Source organism: Engraulis encrasicolus, chromosome 20, assembly GCF_034702125.1.
Source record: "Engraulis encrasicolus isolate BLACKSEA-1 chromosome 20, IST_EnEncr_1.0, whole genome shotgun sequence".
Taxonomy (NCBI): Eukaryota; Metazoa; Chordata; class Actinopteri; order Clupeiformes; family Engraulidae; genus Engraulis; species Engraulis encrasicolus.
The window spans coordinates 20,331,512-20,347,778 of record NC_085876.1 but is presented as its reverse complement, the minus strand read 5'-3'; the positions used below and the strand labels follow the sequence as shown (position 1 = coordinate 20,347,778).

The following is a 16,267-nucleotide window of genomic DNA, read 5'->3' as shown; positions in this document are numbered from 1 at the left end:
AGTATAGTGCTCTCTGTCTTTACTCATCCCTCTCTTATGAAACGCTTCTGACCACAAGGGACAATGACTGGTCTCTATGTTTTAGTCAGGCCCCCCCCCCCCCCCCCCCACACACACACACACACACACACTTCTTTTCCTCCCCATCTTCTCTTCAAAACGTCACCCCTCTCTCTTCTAATTAAAACTCTGGATCACTTGGGCTCTAAATTACTTTCCAACGAGGGTAATTTCCCTCTGTAATGACTCGGCTTACAGACTCAGAGAGAGAGAGAGTGTGTGTGTGTGTGTGTGTGTGTGTGTGTGTGTGTGTGTGTGTGTGTGCGTGCGTGCGTGCGTGCGTGCGTGTGTGTGTGTGTGTGTGTGTAACCCTTCATTCTCTTTATTGTCTCAGCAAAGTGATGAGTGTTAGTGGTGCACTGCCGCTCGTTCGCCACAATTCCCCACTTGTGAGTTCCCTGGGCCCCACTCTCTCTCACAGAAGATAAGAGGGAACATCATCAATGACATTTTCAGTCAACAGCTTGAGCTAATGAATGCAAGGGAAATTAACTGATAGCTGCTGTAGTGTTGTCATGAGCTTCAATTAAGTTGTTAGATACAGTCTATCTCAGAGTAATCTCTAGTCTCCTTTTAAAATCCTTCAGTGAAAAACAAAGCACTGTGTTCGGAATCAATATAGCTCTGCTTCAAAGGAAAACTTCCCATTAGGAGTCTTGTACGAGTTGGAGTTTTGATAATAATCATAGGCTACATTATTTTGTTTCACATGCGATTATACTGTGACTACAATAAAATACATTAGTTATCGAATCAGTTCAGTCACTTGTTCAATTTTACTTGATAAGAAATAGGCAATGTTATTCACATTACATCACATACATCAAATCCAAAATACATTTTATAAATAAAAAGGGAGAGGGCTGGAGGGCTGTGGTGTTCAAGTGGTAAAACTGGTGGTGGTTTGAAGATGCTCTTTGGTCAAGACCTAGAAAATATATTTTTTTAAAAGGCAGGACGCCAAGGCACTCTTCTTAGATAAAACCACTATATTGTAGAGGCTGGTTCATGTTTGAACTTAAATAATTAAAAATACTGCCACTGCCAACATGTTTCGGCCAGCTACAGGGCCTTCTTCATCAGGGCACAAGGTGAATCAAGCAGTGTCAATATTCCTAGACTACACACACTGTGTTCATAGGTGTCTAATGAGTTTTGTATAATCCATTTTTTCTTTTTTCTTTTTTTTTCTTTTTACATCAGTATGCCTAGGCCTACTTGTTGTAGTGGCCTATGCAGTGTCGATGTTTCAGAGACGGTTTAGGTACTTTGGATGTTTTTCCCTACATTGAGGTGCTGTTTATACATACCTGGGTATTTTAATAAACGAACATTTTGCTTAGCGAAATATGTTCGTTCACATCAAAGGCAAATACGCATACATGTGCTGTTGAGAGCTGTCATAAATACGTTAAGGCCATAAGTAGTGCCATCCAAGTCTCCGTTTATCTCTGTTTATATACAAACGCTAACCGGAGATTTTAAAAAAGTTTTTTAGGAGCTTCGTTTATAGAGGGAAAACCTTCGTTTGTTTGTGAACGAAAGGCACAACCGAAGGGGAAGGTCTGCGTATATCAAAATACCCGGGTATGTATAAACACCGCCTGAGTCGTAAATAAGCATAAGAACCACTAGGTGGAGCCACAATTCTATATCTATCAGAGCCGTAAATCTCTACATTTTTGCCTTCTGTGTCTACTGATTCCCATCCTTTCTTGTCCGTACATTTGAAGTATTGGACAAATTCATTTCGATAATGTAGCCTGTCTTGCCGACAGCACCAACGTGGAAGAAATCAACGATATAACCATTCATAATTCAGACTAGGCTATGCATATTCATCACCATCACTCACTCACTCGGGGTGCCCTTTCGCGTGCACTTGCTTTACACAGTTTACGGCTCACATCGTCTCGCGAGATTTACTAGAAACAGCTGAAGACTTCTGCTGAAGCAAAAGAAGAATGACATTTTGTCAACAAACCAAGTAATTTGAGAGCATCTTCAAAGGTCGGTCACTCGTTTTGCCTTTAATGTGCATGAGAATGGGTACTCTCAAAACACGTACCGGTTAAAAGATGTGTACATTTATGAAAGAGCAGCAAATGTGCAACAATAGCCTAACTAGCCAGATAGCTTACATGGCCAAAGCAAATAAGTTAGGTGGTCGGGTTTAAAAATGCCGGAGAAACACTTTCTTTTAAACTCACTATGTTGAAACGGTGAACAAAATACCGTATGTGCTGTGTTCTAGAAGAACCTTATATTTCTATTACGGCGGTGGGCATGTTGAATGTCATCTCATGAATGCTGTTGCATATGCACATGGCTGCCTCGAATAGCTAATGTGGTGAGATTATTTGGACAATATGGGACAACTGCAACAGCCTGCTCTTCTTGATCGCATGGACTGCTAAAGCGTTAAAAAAAGAGGTTGGCTACACATTCCAATTTAGGGTCCCTTACAATATCAACATCAAGCTGTCACGCAAGGCAGGTGACATTTGTGTTAAAATCATGTCCAGCTGCCGGTACTCAGACAGTTGTTAAACCTTTTTTTTTTTTTTACCTTTATTCGTGGCTCAGCAGTTGTGTGTGTGTGTGTGTGTGTGTGTGTCTGGTGTGTGTGTGTGTGTGTGTGTCTGCGTGTGTGTGATTCTTCCGCATCAGGCATGCAACAGCTTGCATCCGCCAGTCGCCATCCAGTTTCGCCGTGTCCATGACGACGCCTCCTCTCGCCACCGGCGGCATGACTTCCCAGTTCCCCGGGCAACAGGCGCAGGCCGCTCGAGATGTCAACACGGCATCCCTGTGTCGCATCGGGCAGGAGACGGTGCAGGACATCGTCTTGAGGACCATGGAGATCTTCCAGCTGCTGAGGAACATGCAGGTGATGTGAGCTGAGATCATCCAGCCGTGCACTGCACACATCAAGAGATCTCTTTCTCTGCTGTATGCTTGACAAACGAATAAAACATGGTCCAACAAAGTGCTGAGCACTGCTCCGCAAAAGTTCGATTACATTGTTTTCAATAGAACCCCGCACACTGGTGCCGATGTCTACGCACATTTGCGGATGTCGGATAGCGATTAGAGACAAGTTCTATTTGGTCGGCGCCGCCCATTGACTATTAATGCTATGTTTGTGTGAAATTGGGTTTGGGGGTCGGAATTGTGTCGGAAGTGGAAGTGCTCCGCAGTGCTGTCGGAGCCAATGTGCGGAGGCCCTAACAGTCCCCCTTTCCCTGTAGTTGACACAATGACCAGTGGCATGCTTGCCAATGATATAGAGATTGTGGTTCAGCCTAGTGTGCCCTATCTATCCTTAGCCTTGTAATTACCTGCACTTCTCTGCAACTCCACTACACTGTCCGCTAGTGGGAACCTGTTTTTGTACAGTGCGAAGGGAGCTACCCTTACTCTCCCTGTCCCACTGCCCCTGCCATGCCATAATCCTAACATTTTAGTGACTATAATGTGCTTGACCTCAGCTTTACTGAGTGGAATGTTCAACTGATCCTGAAAACTTAAAGCATCCTTAGCCAGCTGGTCTGCAACCTATTCTTGAATGAGATGGAACCCATAGAAAATTAAAAGGCTCTGGAAAGGCTTTGAAGGACATCATAGAGTAAGTCAGGTCTACACACTGACTTGCCGTGCAGAATACTGGTCAATGCTGACAAAGAATGAGAGCAAGTAACATTACACCTGTTTTTTATCTCTGCAATCCATTCTAATGCAAGGAAGATTGCAAATAACTCTGTTGAATCAAGAGCATACCTGTCAACCCTCCCTATTTTCACTCTTCCACACTTCAATCTCTGACTTATTTCCCGCCGTTCTCCTCGAGCTCAGTGAGCGTATGTGCGCCCCACTCTTGACCCAGCAAAAACCGTCAGTTCATACAAACAACGTTGTTCATATGGTAAACAGAAGCCTCTGAACAGTGACTCATGTTCAACCTACACAAGCACAAAGTTTGCATCAGCCCCAGACAACTTGAGCGACAAAACAACAACGAGAATCTCACATTTTCATTTTCTTACGCTGTCACTGTTGTCCCGTTGACTGTCAGGATTTGGCCTTTTGATTTGATTGTTTTTTGCTTAAAATTGGGTACTTTTCTACATTTTTATTAGCTCAAAGTTGACACGTATGATCAAGAGCACACTTGCGTTTCTGCAAAGTTTAGAAAGGCACCTGTTGTATTGCACTGTATAAAACATGAAAGTGTAATGCAGGCTTGTTTTTTTCATTGCAAACCAAGACAGACAGCGTGATAAAGGTGCACGGAGTAGGATGGTGTTGGAGTAGGGCTGGGTATTGCAGCTATGTTCCTGTATCGATTCGATTTCGATTCTGAGGGTTTTGAATCGATTAATCACGATTCGATTTGATTCAATTCGATTCACTCCGAATCGATTCAATCCGTTCCCTTTTTGTTGCAAGGATTTCCCCCAAAAGATGCTGTTGCCTATTTTTATATAAAAATGTCAAAGGGCTGTGGCTTGACAGTGTTAACAGATTGCTAATTTGTAATAAGTAGGCCTAGGCCTAATTGACTAATACCTACTGGGTATTTTCCATAGACCTAAATGACACAAAAAGAACAAAAAGAAAAAGAGCAAAAACATCGATTTTGTGCCCTGTGAATCGATAATGTGAATTTTAAATGATATCGATCGATTATCGATTGAATCGATTATTTTACCCAGCCCTAGTGTTGGAATAAGTATTGCAACTATGCTACTCATTGAAACTATGCTGCCTATTGCCTAATATTTACTAACTAACTCTGACCAAAGTACAGTAAGTTTTGCAGCTAAAAATGTCTATTTCTGGAAATGTAAAATGGCAGATATGGAGAAGATCCACCTTTTATAATATGAAAAGTGCAATTTTCCCAGTCATAATGAATACTTAAAATTTGATGGTGGTGGCATTCTTGTATTTTTCAACAAGCTAACATTTGTGAATGGGCAGCATGAATTTTGGAAAAGAAACTGCTAAAAATATTATACATTGCCCCATATACAGTCATCCAATATACATTTGTTAATCTCCAGTGCAAGATTTCGTCCATGATCAAGAAAAAAAATGATAATTCTTCACAAGTGGTTGCATCACAGGCATGTCTCTTCATTAGGCCTAACACTGTGTTAACTCCATTATGTCCTGTACGTCAGTTTATGCTGACTTCAGGTAGAAACACATTTCAATGGTCACATCCTTTTTTTTCTCTCTCTCTCTTCTCTTCCTATAGCTGCCCAATGGGGTGACATACCAACCCACCACTCACCAAGACCGTCTGGGCAAGCTTCAGGAGCATCTGCGCATGTTGTCCGTGCTCTTCCGCAAGCTGCGACTGGTCTATGACAAGTGCATAGAGAACTGCGCCGGGCTGGAACCCGTGCCACCAGAGGTGAGTAGTGCAGACATGACGGCTAAATCATAGTGTAACAAAGTCGGTTGGAAGTTCTCATTTTCACTGTCCCTTGGTCGCTACAGTATGATCAAAATTCACCATTTAAAGACGTTTTTAGCTAAAGCTTCTCCCCCCTAGTCCGAGACTGTTCTACAAGACCATCCACTGCGCACAACATGGACGTTCCTGCATACACGTGCGCATGTTGCCCTACACTGCAACGCAGCACCTCATCACCTCGTCTAACCCGACCCGATCTGATACCTTACTCGGCCGACCAGTTCTGTATGGTAGGCACATTATGATGCCACTGAGAAAAAGGTCCATACCAATAGCTCAGTGCTACCGATACTGTATGAGGCTGCAAGAGGGAGATTTACTAACGTTCTACTGCCAGACTCTGCTGTCTGGTATCCATAACATGAGCATACAGTGAATGCAGTGAGGTATGTTTCACTGAGCTAAATATCTGCATGCTTGTGAATCTTACCGGGCGAATACACCACCCTCTCTCATGCAACAGAGTTGTACCAACACACTCTCGTTTGTACTTGTAATAATAATACGGATAATTTTGTCCTAAAAAGCCTCCTTCCAAATGCTGAGCTTTTACAAAGGCTCTAACCTCGGATGCCAAGTTACTTGCACATTAGCGAACCACGGGAGAAATGGTGCTGAGAAACTTAACTAAAAAAGATTTTAATTGGGCATTTTATCATCGACATTAGGCAATAAAATGGTCTTTATCAGGTGAAATGAAATCAGGTGGCAACTTTCCACATTGCACAAAAAATAAAAAAAGTAATAATATGAAGAGCCAATTACGTGGTTTCCAAGCAATGTCATCGCTGCAAAAAAGTTGCCCTGTGGCCCTACCGTGGCCTAGCGGCACTCGTCCACTGTGCGGCCGAACCAGTTTCGATATTCCCCGTCCGGGGTCCTTTGCCGGTCCTTCCCCGTCTCTTTCTCCCCACTCACTTCCTGTCACCATCTTCACTGTACTACTATCATACAAATAACGTCAAAAAGACCAAAAAAAAAAACTTTTTAGAAAAAGTTGCCCTGTGCACCATCACTTTTAGTGGCAGATTGTGTTTGTAGTTGTTTACTGGAAAACAGTTAATTACCACCGGCTTGTAAGTACAGTACAGTACTGAGCCTCACTCAGAGTATTCAGTAGCGTTGGCTTTTTCACAGTCAGCAGGAAGTCTCCCCGAGGGGTAATCCACAAAGCAAAAAAAGTATTAATGTAAAAAAATGCAGTTTTATTGTTTATTTTCTTTCTGGGTTTTTTTCACTGTTGAGGGGGGGAAGAAACCCCACACAAAGCACAAACAGAGCATAAAGCAAAGGTAAAAGATGGGTTACGCTTTTGCATAATCACTGAAAATTGTCCAATTAATCACCCAGGTGGCATTTTAAGGGCCAGCAAAGTTAAGTTGTGAAGGTGAAAGTTGTGCAGAGTTGCGTTGAATAGCTTACTGATTTGTCGTAAAACTTTGTTGCTGAGCTGAGGAATCCTAAAAACAGCATCCAGCTGTGTGTGTGTACGGCCTGCTTGTGTACGCGCATATGTGTGCAAAAGAGATGAGTGAGTGCGAGTGAGTGAGTGTCTGTGCACACACAGTTATGAGGAGAGAAATTCAATCATTAGTAGTGTGTGTATGCATGGGTGTGCACATGCGAATGTTCATGCGTGCACATAGCGTGTGTGCATGTTTACGGAGAGGGATTCATGAATGTTTGTGGTGTTGGTGTGTGTGCTTGTATGCAAGTGCGCGTTTGCGCATAAACTTGGGGAGAGAGATACGTGTGTGTGTGTGCGTGTGTTTGTGTGTTTGTGTGAGCAAGCAAGCATGAGAGGGCGAGGGGGGGAGATAATGAGAGCGTTGTCAGTTTCATGTATGTAGGTTATTTCCACTGGGAGTCACTGGAGAGGAAACTAAACTAGCAGAAAAAAATCCTCTGCCCCCCCCCCCCTTGTTTCACTCCCCCACCCTCATCGCTGGCAGACAAACACGAGGAATGCTTGTCAGAAGAACTGCAGCATCAGTGTTGCCAGATGCAGGGTTCCCACACGTCCTGGAAAACCTGGAAAACATGGAAATTTAGAGATGTGTTTTCAAGTCCTTGAAAGTCCTGGAAATTCACCAAATGTCCTGGAAAAAAATATTTGACCTGGATTTTTTTTCCTTCAACTTTTTCCCGATTTTGTTTGTGGTATAATTTTTACTCTTCTCCGAGTCTAGACATGACGATTCAATTTATATCCACCTAGGTGTATTGAATACATTATTGTCCACACACACACACACACACAGTTTGGTCAGGTTGCCATCTTTGATTGCACTTATACAGTCATATTCTTTGACTCAGTGTTGCCAAAAGTCGCTAGAAGTCGCTAGTTGGCTTGCTGAAAAGTCGCTAGCTGATATCATGGCGTTATATATCTCTCGAAAACCTTACGGTCATAATAGGCCTACAAATAGGCAGTGCTAGCACTTCCTTACAAAAAATTGTACTGCTATCTTTTTTGGAGATCAGAGCTTTCAGTCTCACTAGCCACTTTGAAAGCTAGTTTGATCTTTGGTGTGACAAATCACAGTAGTCGCATCAATTGTTTGTATGCAAGAATATTCCAGAGAAAAAGAAACTGGCAACAAAACTGGCTTGCAGAAACACAGAAACCACTGACCACAATGGTTGGTGAGCAAAAAAGTCAAAGTCAAGTCTTGTGGAGAATGCATTTAAATCCAAGTAGCCTACACTATTTTTTGCGATAAGAGAGAGACTATTATTACTAATATTACTAATAAACGTTTTGTGGATCAGAAAGCATTTCAATTGAACAGAGGCTGCACGTGCTGGGCTTGCGAAATTTGACATAGGGGTGTGGTCGCCAAGCTCCAGCAGATTCCTACTAGCGGGACAGCTGGTGATCTTCAACCGCAACCCAGGTCAATACCTTTGGACAAAGGACATAGAATGGATAAGAACGCTTATTCGCAGGAAATTGCATTGGCCACGGTGTAGTACGGGGGCGTAGCCCGGGGACACCAATGCGCAGTGGATGCAAGGCCATGATCGATAAAAATTGTGACACTGGAAACTCCGCAATTTGAATTGCATTGTGGATGCGAGAAGCTGCTGCTAGTTCCGGCCCGGTCAAAATAGGATGTCCTGTCGTCAATGTTCAGTTTGTGGTTAAATTACAGCTGTCATTCAGCCTTAATTACAGCTGACACAAATTCACTATGTCCTATGACCTGTTCCACACTCCAGCCCTGGCGGTAGTGGCTTTGCATTTTGCCAGTAGTAAGCAAATAACGGTAACACTTTATTTTAGGGACACATCTATTAGCACTAATACATACAATATTAATGCCTGTATAAGTAACTTGTAAGGCATGTACTAAGCAAAATAAGACAGTTGTTAAGCATGTATTCACAAATGTCTTGTTCATGCCCAATTAGGGTTTTATTACTAATATAACCTTAGTAAGGACCAGTAAGCCTATATTTCTATTTATTAGTAAGTAGTAAGTGGCAGAATACAATGTGTATAAGCTCCCGACACACTGTGTGAACAAACCCTGAACAGTGTGAAAATAGATGCAGAATAAGGGTCCCTATTCTAAAGTGATGCATTGGTCAGCCCAGATGGCTCAGGGCCTCTGCACTACCAAAGTCCTAGGGCCCCCACACCACCCAGGCCTGCACTACCTAGCCCCCCCGATCTACAAAGTGTAAGGGTATATCAAATAATTAATACTTACTTAGCTGAGTCATCTAGTTTTCTCTTGTTCATATCAATGAGAGGGAGGTAACAAGAGCCTATATATAGCAAGGATTGAACGTACACTTGTCAATGGCGGTGGGTTGGTGAGATGTAATTTTTTTTCATGTACCACTGAGTTTTAATTGTAAAAAAAACCCCACAATAAATGCAGAACATTAGAATAATAGTTTTGAAGCAAAACTAAACTACTCTTTTGTGATAATTAAGTGAATGTTTGAGAACATTAGCTTCAAGAAGTGCAGTGCATGATGGGTACGCAATCTAGGCCAACAGACAACCTACCCAGCTCTGAGCCTATGTCCTTAGCTCCTCCCCTCACTTGTGAAATTTAGTTGCTATCCAAACAATTTGCCATGTACGTAACAACAGAAATATTATCATTGCTGCATTGGCCATGCATTGCATTTCTGACTAAGGGCGTACCCATCATGCACTGCACTTCTTGTAGCTAAGTTTCTCAAACATTAACTTATTTATCAGAAAGGAATAGCTTAGTTTCGCTTCCAAACTATTACTCATCGTTATATTCTGCATTTATTGTAGGGTTTTTACAATTAAAACTAATTGGTGTATGAAAAAATGACATCTCACCACCCACCGTCATTGATAACTTTACGTCCAATCCTTGCTATATATTGCTTCCAATTACTCATTAACATAATGAGTAGAATAAGTGAGATCTTCATACCTACTGAGACTAATGTAAAATCTGAAATGTTCTTACACTTTGCTTCCCGGTGGGGGGGGCCCTAGGTAGTGCGGGGGCCCTAGGTAGTGCAGGGGCCCTAAGCCATCTGGGCTGAGCAATGCATCACTTTAGAATAGGGACCCTTATTCCACATCTGTTTTCACACTGTTCAGGGTTTGTTCACACAGTGTACCAGGAGCTTATACACATTGTATTCTGGCCCTTACTGCTTACACATAAAAAGAAATCTAGGTCTACTAGGTCCTTACTAAGGTTATAATGGTAATAAATCCCTTATTGTGCATGAACAAGACATTTGTGAATACATGCTTAACAACTGTCTTATTTTGCTTAGTACATGCCTTACAAGTTACTTACACATGCATTAATATTTTATGTATTAGTGCTAATAGATGTGTCCCTAAAATAAAGTGTTACCCAAATAACGTACATTGGATAAGAAGTATCACTCAATGGAAAATGCATTGGGTTAGGTGTAGTCCGAGGACATTGCTTAAAGACACTGTGCTCATGGTCAGTGGGTGCAACGCCATAATGGATAAAATCTGAACTCTGTAACTTCGCAAAATTGGTCAAGAGAGGAGATCCAGTTGTCAGTGTTAAATGTAATCCCTCCTATCACTAGTCTCCTAACGGTAGGGACACATAGGAGGCGAAGCGAGGCGAAGCAAGGCGAAGCGAAGAGAGGCGAAATTCAACCGTCATCAGGTCGTTGCGGCGAATCAAATGGAATGGAACAGTTATGTTGTTGATTTGATTGGGCCGTGGCAGGCGAATTCGCTCCTCATTTGCATAACATTAAACTTTCTTTAATAATTTCGCTTCGCTTCGCTCCTGTTCGCTTGCTGTCGCTTGCCATCGCCTCTCTCATAGGAATGAATGGCAATGTTCGCAAATTCGCGTGTATGTGTCCCTACCGTTAGTACTAACTGCAGAAGAAGAAAGTGACTCCCCTTGCGGCCATGCCATACTATGCTCTTATGACGTCTTTGGACGTACCCTCTTCCCTAACACACTGTACTCATTCATTACAACCTTAAAGTCACATTGTCTCTAAAATGCATTGTGTGTCGCTGTGTATGTCCAAATTGTGGGTCCGACGGATGAAATATCCGTCCTGAATTATCCAAAAATAGTCCTGGAAATGTCCTGGAAATATCCTGGAAAATTATTTTTGAAAAAGTGTGGGAACCCTGCAGATGGAAAATGCTGTGAATTTGTCGCACCAAAACCTCAAAATTGTTGTTTTTGGCGGCGTTTTGGGAGGAAATTATCGTACAAGACTCAAATGTCGTTTCAAGGCATCTAAATGAACTGAATGACAACTCTTAAATTACATGATGTACATAAATTACGTACATCACGTTTTTTTATCGTACAGAGGACAAAATGGACAAAATTATGGTACAAATTTGATAACCATCGTCCATTTGGCAACACTGAGTATGAGTCTTCATTCCAATGATGAAGCGCACCATTTAATTGGTACCCCCCCCACTCCCAGTTATCTTCCCAAATTACTGCCCCCACTACGCTACTCTGCATGCTACCTACCGCCAGTTGTGGATGTTTGTCTGATCAAAGCATCTATCTGACCTGTAGTGAGGACCGCTACACAACATGCAACATTTTTTTTTCCTTTTCGCAATTACTGTACATGTATCTGCAAGCTACCGTACATATATCTCGCTGGAATCGCAACCACCCCCCGCACACACATAACAACCACAGTTCCGGAAAATGAAAAAAGTGGACCTGCTGTGCACTGCAGGCCGTGTATTCCTTTTTATTGTAACTATTTCAAACCCCAGTGGCCTGTGGGGAGTGAGCGTGTATTGTGTCCTGCGAAAGCACGGTTTGCAACACGGTTAGCCATTATCTTTTTTTATGTGATTGATCATCATTGTGTAGCATTCCATTCCTGGGCTACTACTGTGAAGGGCGCACAAATGATCCCTCTGGGAGAGAGAGGAAAGTCCATGGGTGCATTTCTCGAAGCCATAGTTGCTAACTACATTAGCTACTTTGTCGTTTGCAATGCAATTTTCCATTGGCAACTACCCAAGTTGCTAACAGGCTGACAACTACGTTTTCGAGAAACGCACCACTGAATTGGAGAGGAGACAACACCCTGCTGTGTGCTGTGTTAGTAGCAGGAAAGTGATCTTGGCAAAGCAGGGCTTACATCCAGAGCAGGTTCTACCCATTTGGAGGCCCTGGGCAAAATATGGATGTGGGGCCCTTTTGAATTACTTTAGGGATACATCTATTAGCACTAATACATACAATGTCAATGCTTGTAAAGGCATGTACTAAGCAAACACTAAGGCCTACTAGGTCCTTACTAAGGTTAAATTGGTAATAAATCCCTTATTGTGCATGAACAAGATATTTGCGAATACATGCCTATCAATTGCTTTTTTGATTTGATTTTGCTTTGTACATGCCTTACAAGTTACTTATACAGGAACATTGTATGCATTAGTGCTAATAGATGTATCCCTAAAATAAAGTGTTACCACTTTCGCTGGTATTTACTGTACCAAGGTGGGTCCGACTTCTTGGGGACCCCCTACAATACAATGAGAAGATTTGGTGGGGCCCTAGGCAACTGCCTTAGTCTACTTATTGGTAAAGCCGGCTCTGCTTACATCATCATGGCAGAGGCGAAGGGGATAGCTTTGCTTGCTTACGTAGCGGATTGTAGTGTCTCCACGATCGCTCAGCTGTTAGCATTCACACAGTGGAGTGGTGAGCAGAGGGTGGTGTGCGTGTGTGCGTGCGTGCGTGCGTGTGTGCGTGCGTGTCACGCACTCATGCCTGCTTTGGTAGTTTGCAAATGTCTTTCACACCACTACCATTTTCCATACGATCACATGACGGCACAGGTACGTACGTTGTCATGTCTGATGACACACACACACACACACACACACACACACACACACACACACACACACACACACACACACACACACACACACACACACACACACACACACACACACACACGTCAGCTTTGTCTGTTTGCCCACTTTTCCTGCCAAACCGCTCCACACATCCTGCATTACAGGTGTTTCTTTTGGTCTTCTTTTGGCAGCTTAGGGGTAGTTCTAGTTATACTACAGCCTATTTTGGTACGGGACCCCATTTTGACATCCCAAATTTCTAGCGATCCCATACACGTTTTTGCTATTAATCCTATAGATATCCATTTGAGTCTGAGACTGTAAATCGTGTTTCTAAATCGTGGACTATTGAATAGCCTAGTTATGTTACGTTCATACGTAATATTTATCACCAGTATTCTTTTTTTCACACCTAGAGCTTTCAGGCGACTCCATTTGAATTCCAGGCGACCCCACATGGGGTCCCGACCCCAGGGTTGAGAAACACTGTACTACAGGGTAATGTCTTTGAGCTGTGCTCCAGGCCGGGGCCCCAGGTGGACGATGTTTGCACCAGTGCTGAAATGAATTAGCCGGGGAAAATGGCTGCTTAAATGACTAGTCATTCTGAGAGACTGCATTGAAACTCGTCCCAAAGCGCCAGCCCTAGCGTCAAAAGGTGTGTGTCTTCTGGCTGACTAGAGTTAAAGTGGTTCTCACGCGATGGTTAACATTGTCAGTCGCTTAGCTCTGGAATGGCATGGGTGTGTTCAAAACAGCTCGAACCTGATTGGAGAATTCACATGGCTTTTTAAAAATCATGTACTACTTCAACCACTGTCTTGTATATACCCCGCCCCGCGATCCCGCCCCGCGATTCTGATTGGACAGGCTGTGACATTTCTGATTCCGTTCAGGCTCGTCTAAGATTTCCAGACCCTCGTGCGAGCTCACGAATTTGAGCGGAAATGCACAAAGGGTCTGCGTGAGAGCCAGGCTAGACTGGAGTGCCTGTTGTGTAATATATGCATTAACCAAAATCGATTAATCAAAATCTATTACATATAGCACAATATCACAGCTATAAAGTTGACTCAAAGTGCTTTCAAATACAAATGCAAAGTCCCACAGTCCCACTCCAGCTCCAATGACTATTGTTAGTTATCATGTCGCCAGCTTTAATGACTATTGTTAGTTATCATGTCTGTGTAGGATTACCCTACTCTGTAATTCTTATATTATGAGCAGGTGAAAAGAAGTGAATCGGGTTCCATACTGTATATATAGGCGTTTGGCCATTTTCCACGATAATTAAGAAAATGAGGACTCCAGGCTCTTCTATTAGATGATTTACCTCTTTAGTTTAACCTGGTTTACTCCTGAACTAGCTGTGTAGTATGGGAGCCTGAGCTCAAATTATTTCTCGGACCTTTTCCGGTCGGTGTGCTTGCGTCTGCTTGCTGTTTTAGCTGTTTCCCGGCCAGGCAGGTTTCTGGAACTTCTTTGCATTTTCGCTCGCCGTGTGTTTTTTCCCATAAATCCCGGGCTGGTGAGAGGGTGGCGGCTGCTGGCTGGCGGCTAGTGTTTGCTCTGGCTCACCACTGCCTCTCTGGCTCACCACTGCCTCTCTGACATGCAGGTGTATGTTGGGCCCTTCAGACACACACACACGCACACACACACGCTGACACACACACGCTGACACACACACGCAGACACACACACACACGCAGACACACGCAGACACACACACGCAGACACACACACGCAGACACACACACGCAGACACACACACACAGACACATGCAGACACACGCAGACACACACACGCAGACACACACACGCAGACACGCACACGCTGACACGCACACACACGCACGCACACACAAGCACGCACACGCACGCACACACAAGCACGCACACGCACGCACACGCACGCACAAGCACGCACACGCACGCACAAGCACGCACGCACGCACGCACACACACACACACACACACACACACACACACACACACACACACACGCAGTCTCTCTCTCTCTCTCTCTCTCTCTCTCTCTCTCTCTCTCTCTCTCTCACAGTCTGTCTCTCTCTCACAGTCTGTCTCTCTCCACCTAGGGTCTCATACTCACTTTTACATACTCTTTGTCTTTTTCATTTACTCATTCTTCCCCTACTCATTCTCCTTCACTCTTGCACATTCACTCACTCTTTTTCACATTCCCCTACACCCCCTCCCCCTCACCACCGCCTCCCTCTTCCTCTCTACCCCTCTCTCTCTTGCCCTCCCTTCCCTGTCTCTGTCTCCCCCTCTCCTCTCCTCTCCTCCCCTCTCCTCTCCTCTCCTCTCCTCTCCCTCTCTCTCCTCTCCTCTCCTCTACTCTCCTCTCCTCCTCTCCTCTCCTCTCCTCCTCCCCCTCTCTCCTCTCTCTCCTCTCTCCTCCTCCTCTCCTCTCTCCTCTCCTCCTCTCTCTCCTCTCCTCTCCTCTCCTCTTCTCTTCTCTCCTCTCCTCTCCTCCTCTCTCCTCTCCTCTCCTCTCTCCTCTCCTCTCTCCACCTCTCTCCTCCTCTTCTCCTCCTCTCTTCCTCTCTCTTCCTCTCCTGTCTTCTCCCCTCCTCCTCTCCTTTCCTCTCTCCTCCTCTCTCCTCCTCTCCTCTCCTCTCCTCTCCTCGCCTCTCCTCCAGTGTTTGAGATGGAATAATTGATTGTGTCAGCGCTGGCTCACGGCTGGCTAATTAAAGCAGCAGGCAGGGAGAGCCAACAGCTGGCACAGCCATGCCCACGTCAGCACTTTTACAGGGAGGGAGGGAGGTAGGAAGGGAGGGAGAGGGAGAGGGGTAGGGAGAGACAGGGAGGGAGGGAGGGAGAGAGACCAAAAGAATGACAGAGAGAAAGCAATGGGCAAAGAGCAGGAGCGAAAGAAAAGGATGAGGAAAATGGAGAGAGAGAGAGAGAGAGAGAGAGAGAGAGAGAGAGAGAGAGAGAGAGAGAGAGAGAGAGAGAGAGAGAGAGAGAGAGAGAGAGAGAGATGGACGGGTGGGGAGATACAGAGATGGACTGAGAGATATGGAGACAGAGATGGAGGGAAGAGACGGGGAGAGACTGAAAGGAGGTAGAGATAAATGGAGGGACGGAGAACCAGAGACAGGAGCACTCTCCTCTCTTCTCTTCTCCTCTGCTCTCCTTTCCACCCTCCACTCTCCTCTCCTCTCCTCCCATTTGCTCTCCTCTGCTCTCCTCTCCTCTCCTCTCCTCTCGTCTCCTCTGTTCTCCTATGCAGCCTGAAAATTCCTGCACACACAAACATTGGCTCTGCATGCGGCCATGTCATCTCATCTCATCTCATCTCATCTCACTTCATTTCAATTCACACCCTCGCGAGG

The 16,267-nt window shown here is 44.2% G+C and overlaps 1 protein-coding gene across 2 annotated transcripts in view; it reads left to right on the top strand.

Annotated features, from left to right (window-relative positions):
- The first annotated feature begins 1,981 nt into the window (after window positions 1-1,981).
- Window positions 1,982-16,267, top strand: part of med30 (mediator complex subunit 30) — a 46,489-nt gene continuing 32,203 nt past the window's right edge. Inside the window, exons 1-3 of one of the 2 annotated variants that reach the window (XM_063185581.1) lie at window positions 1,982-2,070; window positions 2,731-2,950; window positions 5,324-5,482. In XM_063185581.1, the coding sequence (XP_063041651.1) occupies window positions 2,780-2,950; window positions 5,324-5,482 (330 nt within the window). In that variant the 5' untranslated portion in view covers window positions 1,982-2,070; window positions 2,731-2,779. Of the gene's footprint in view, window positions 2,071-2,689; window positions 2,951-5,323; window positions 5,483-16,267 lie in introns of those variants that run through there. The other variant, XM_063185582.1, reaches the window with a different exon arrangement.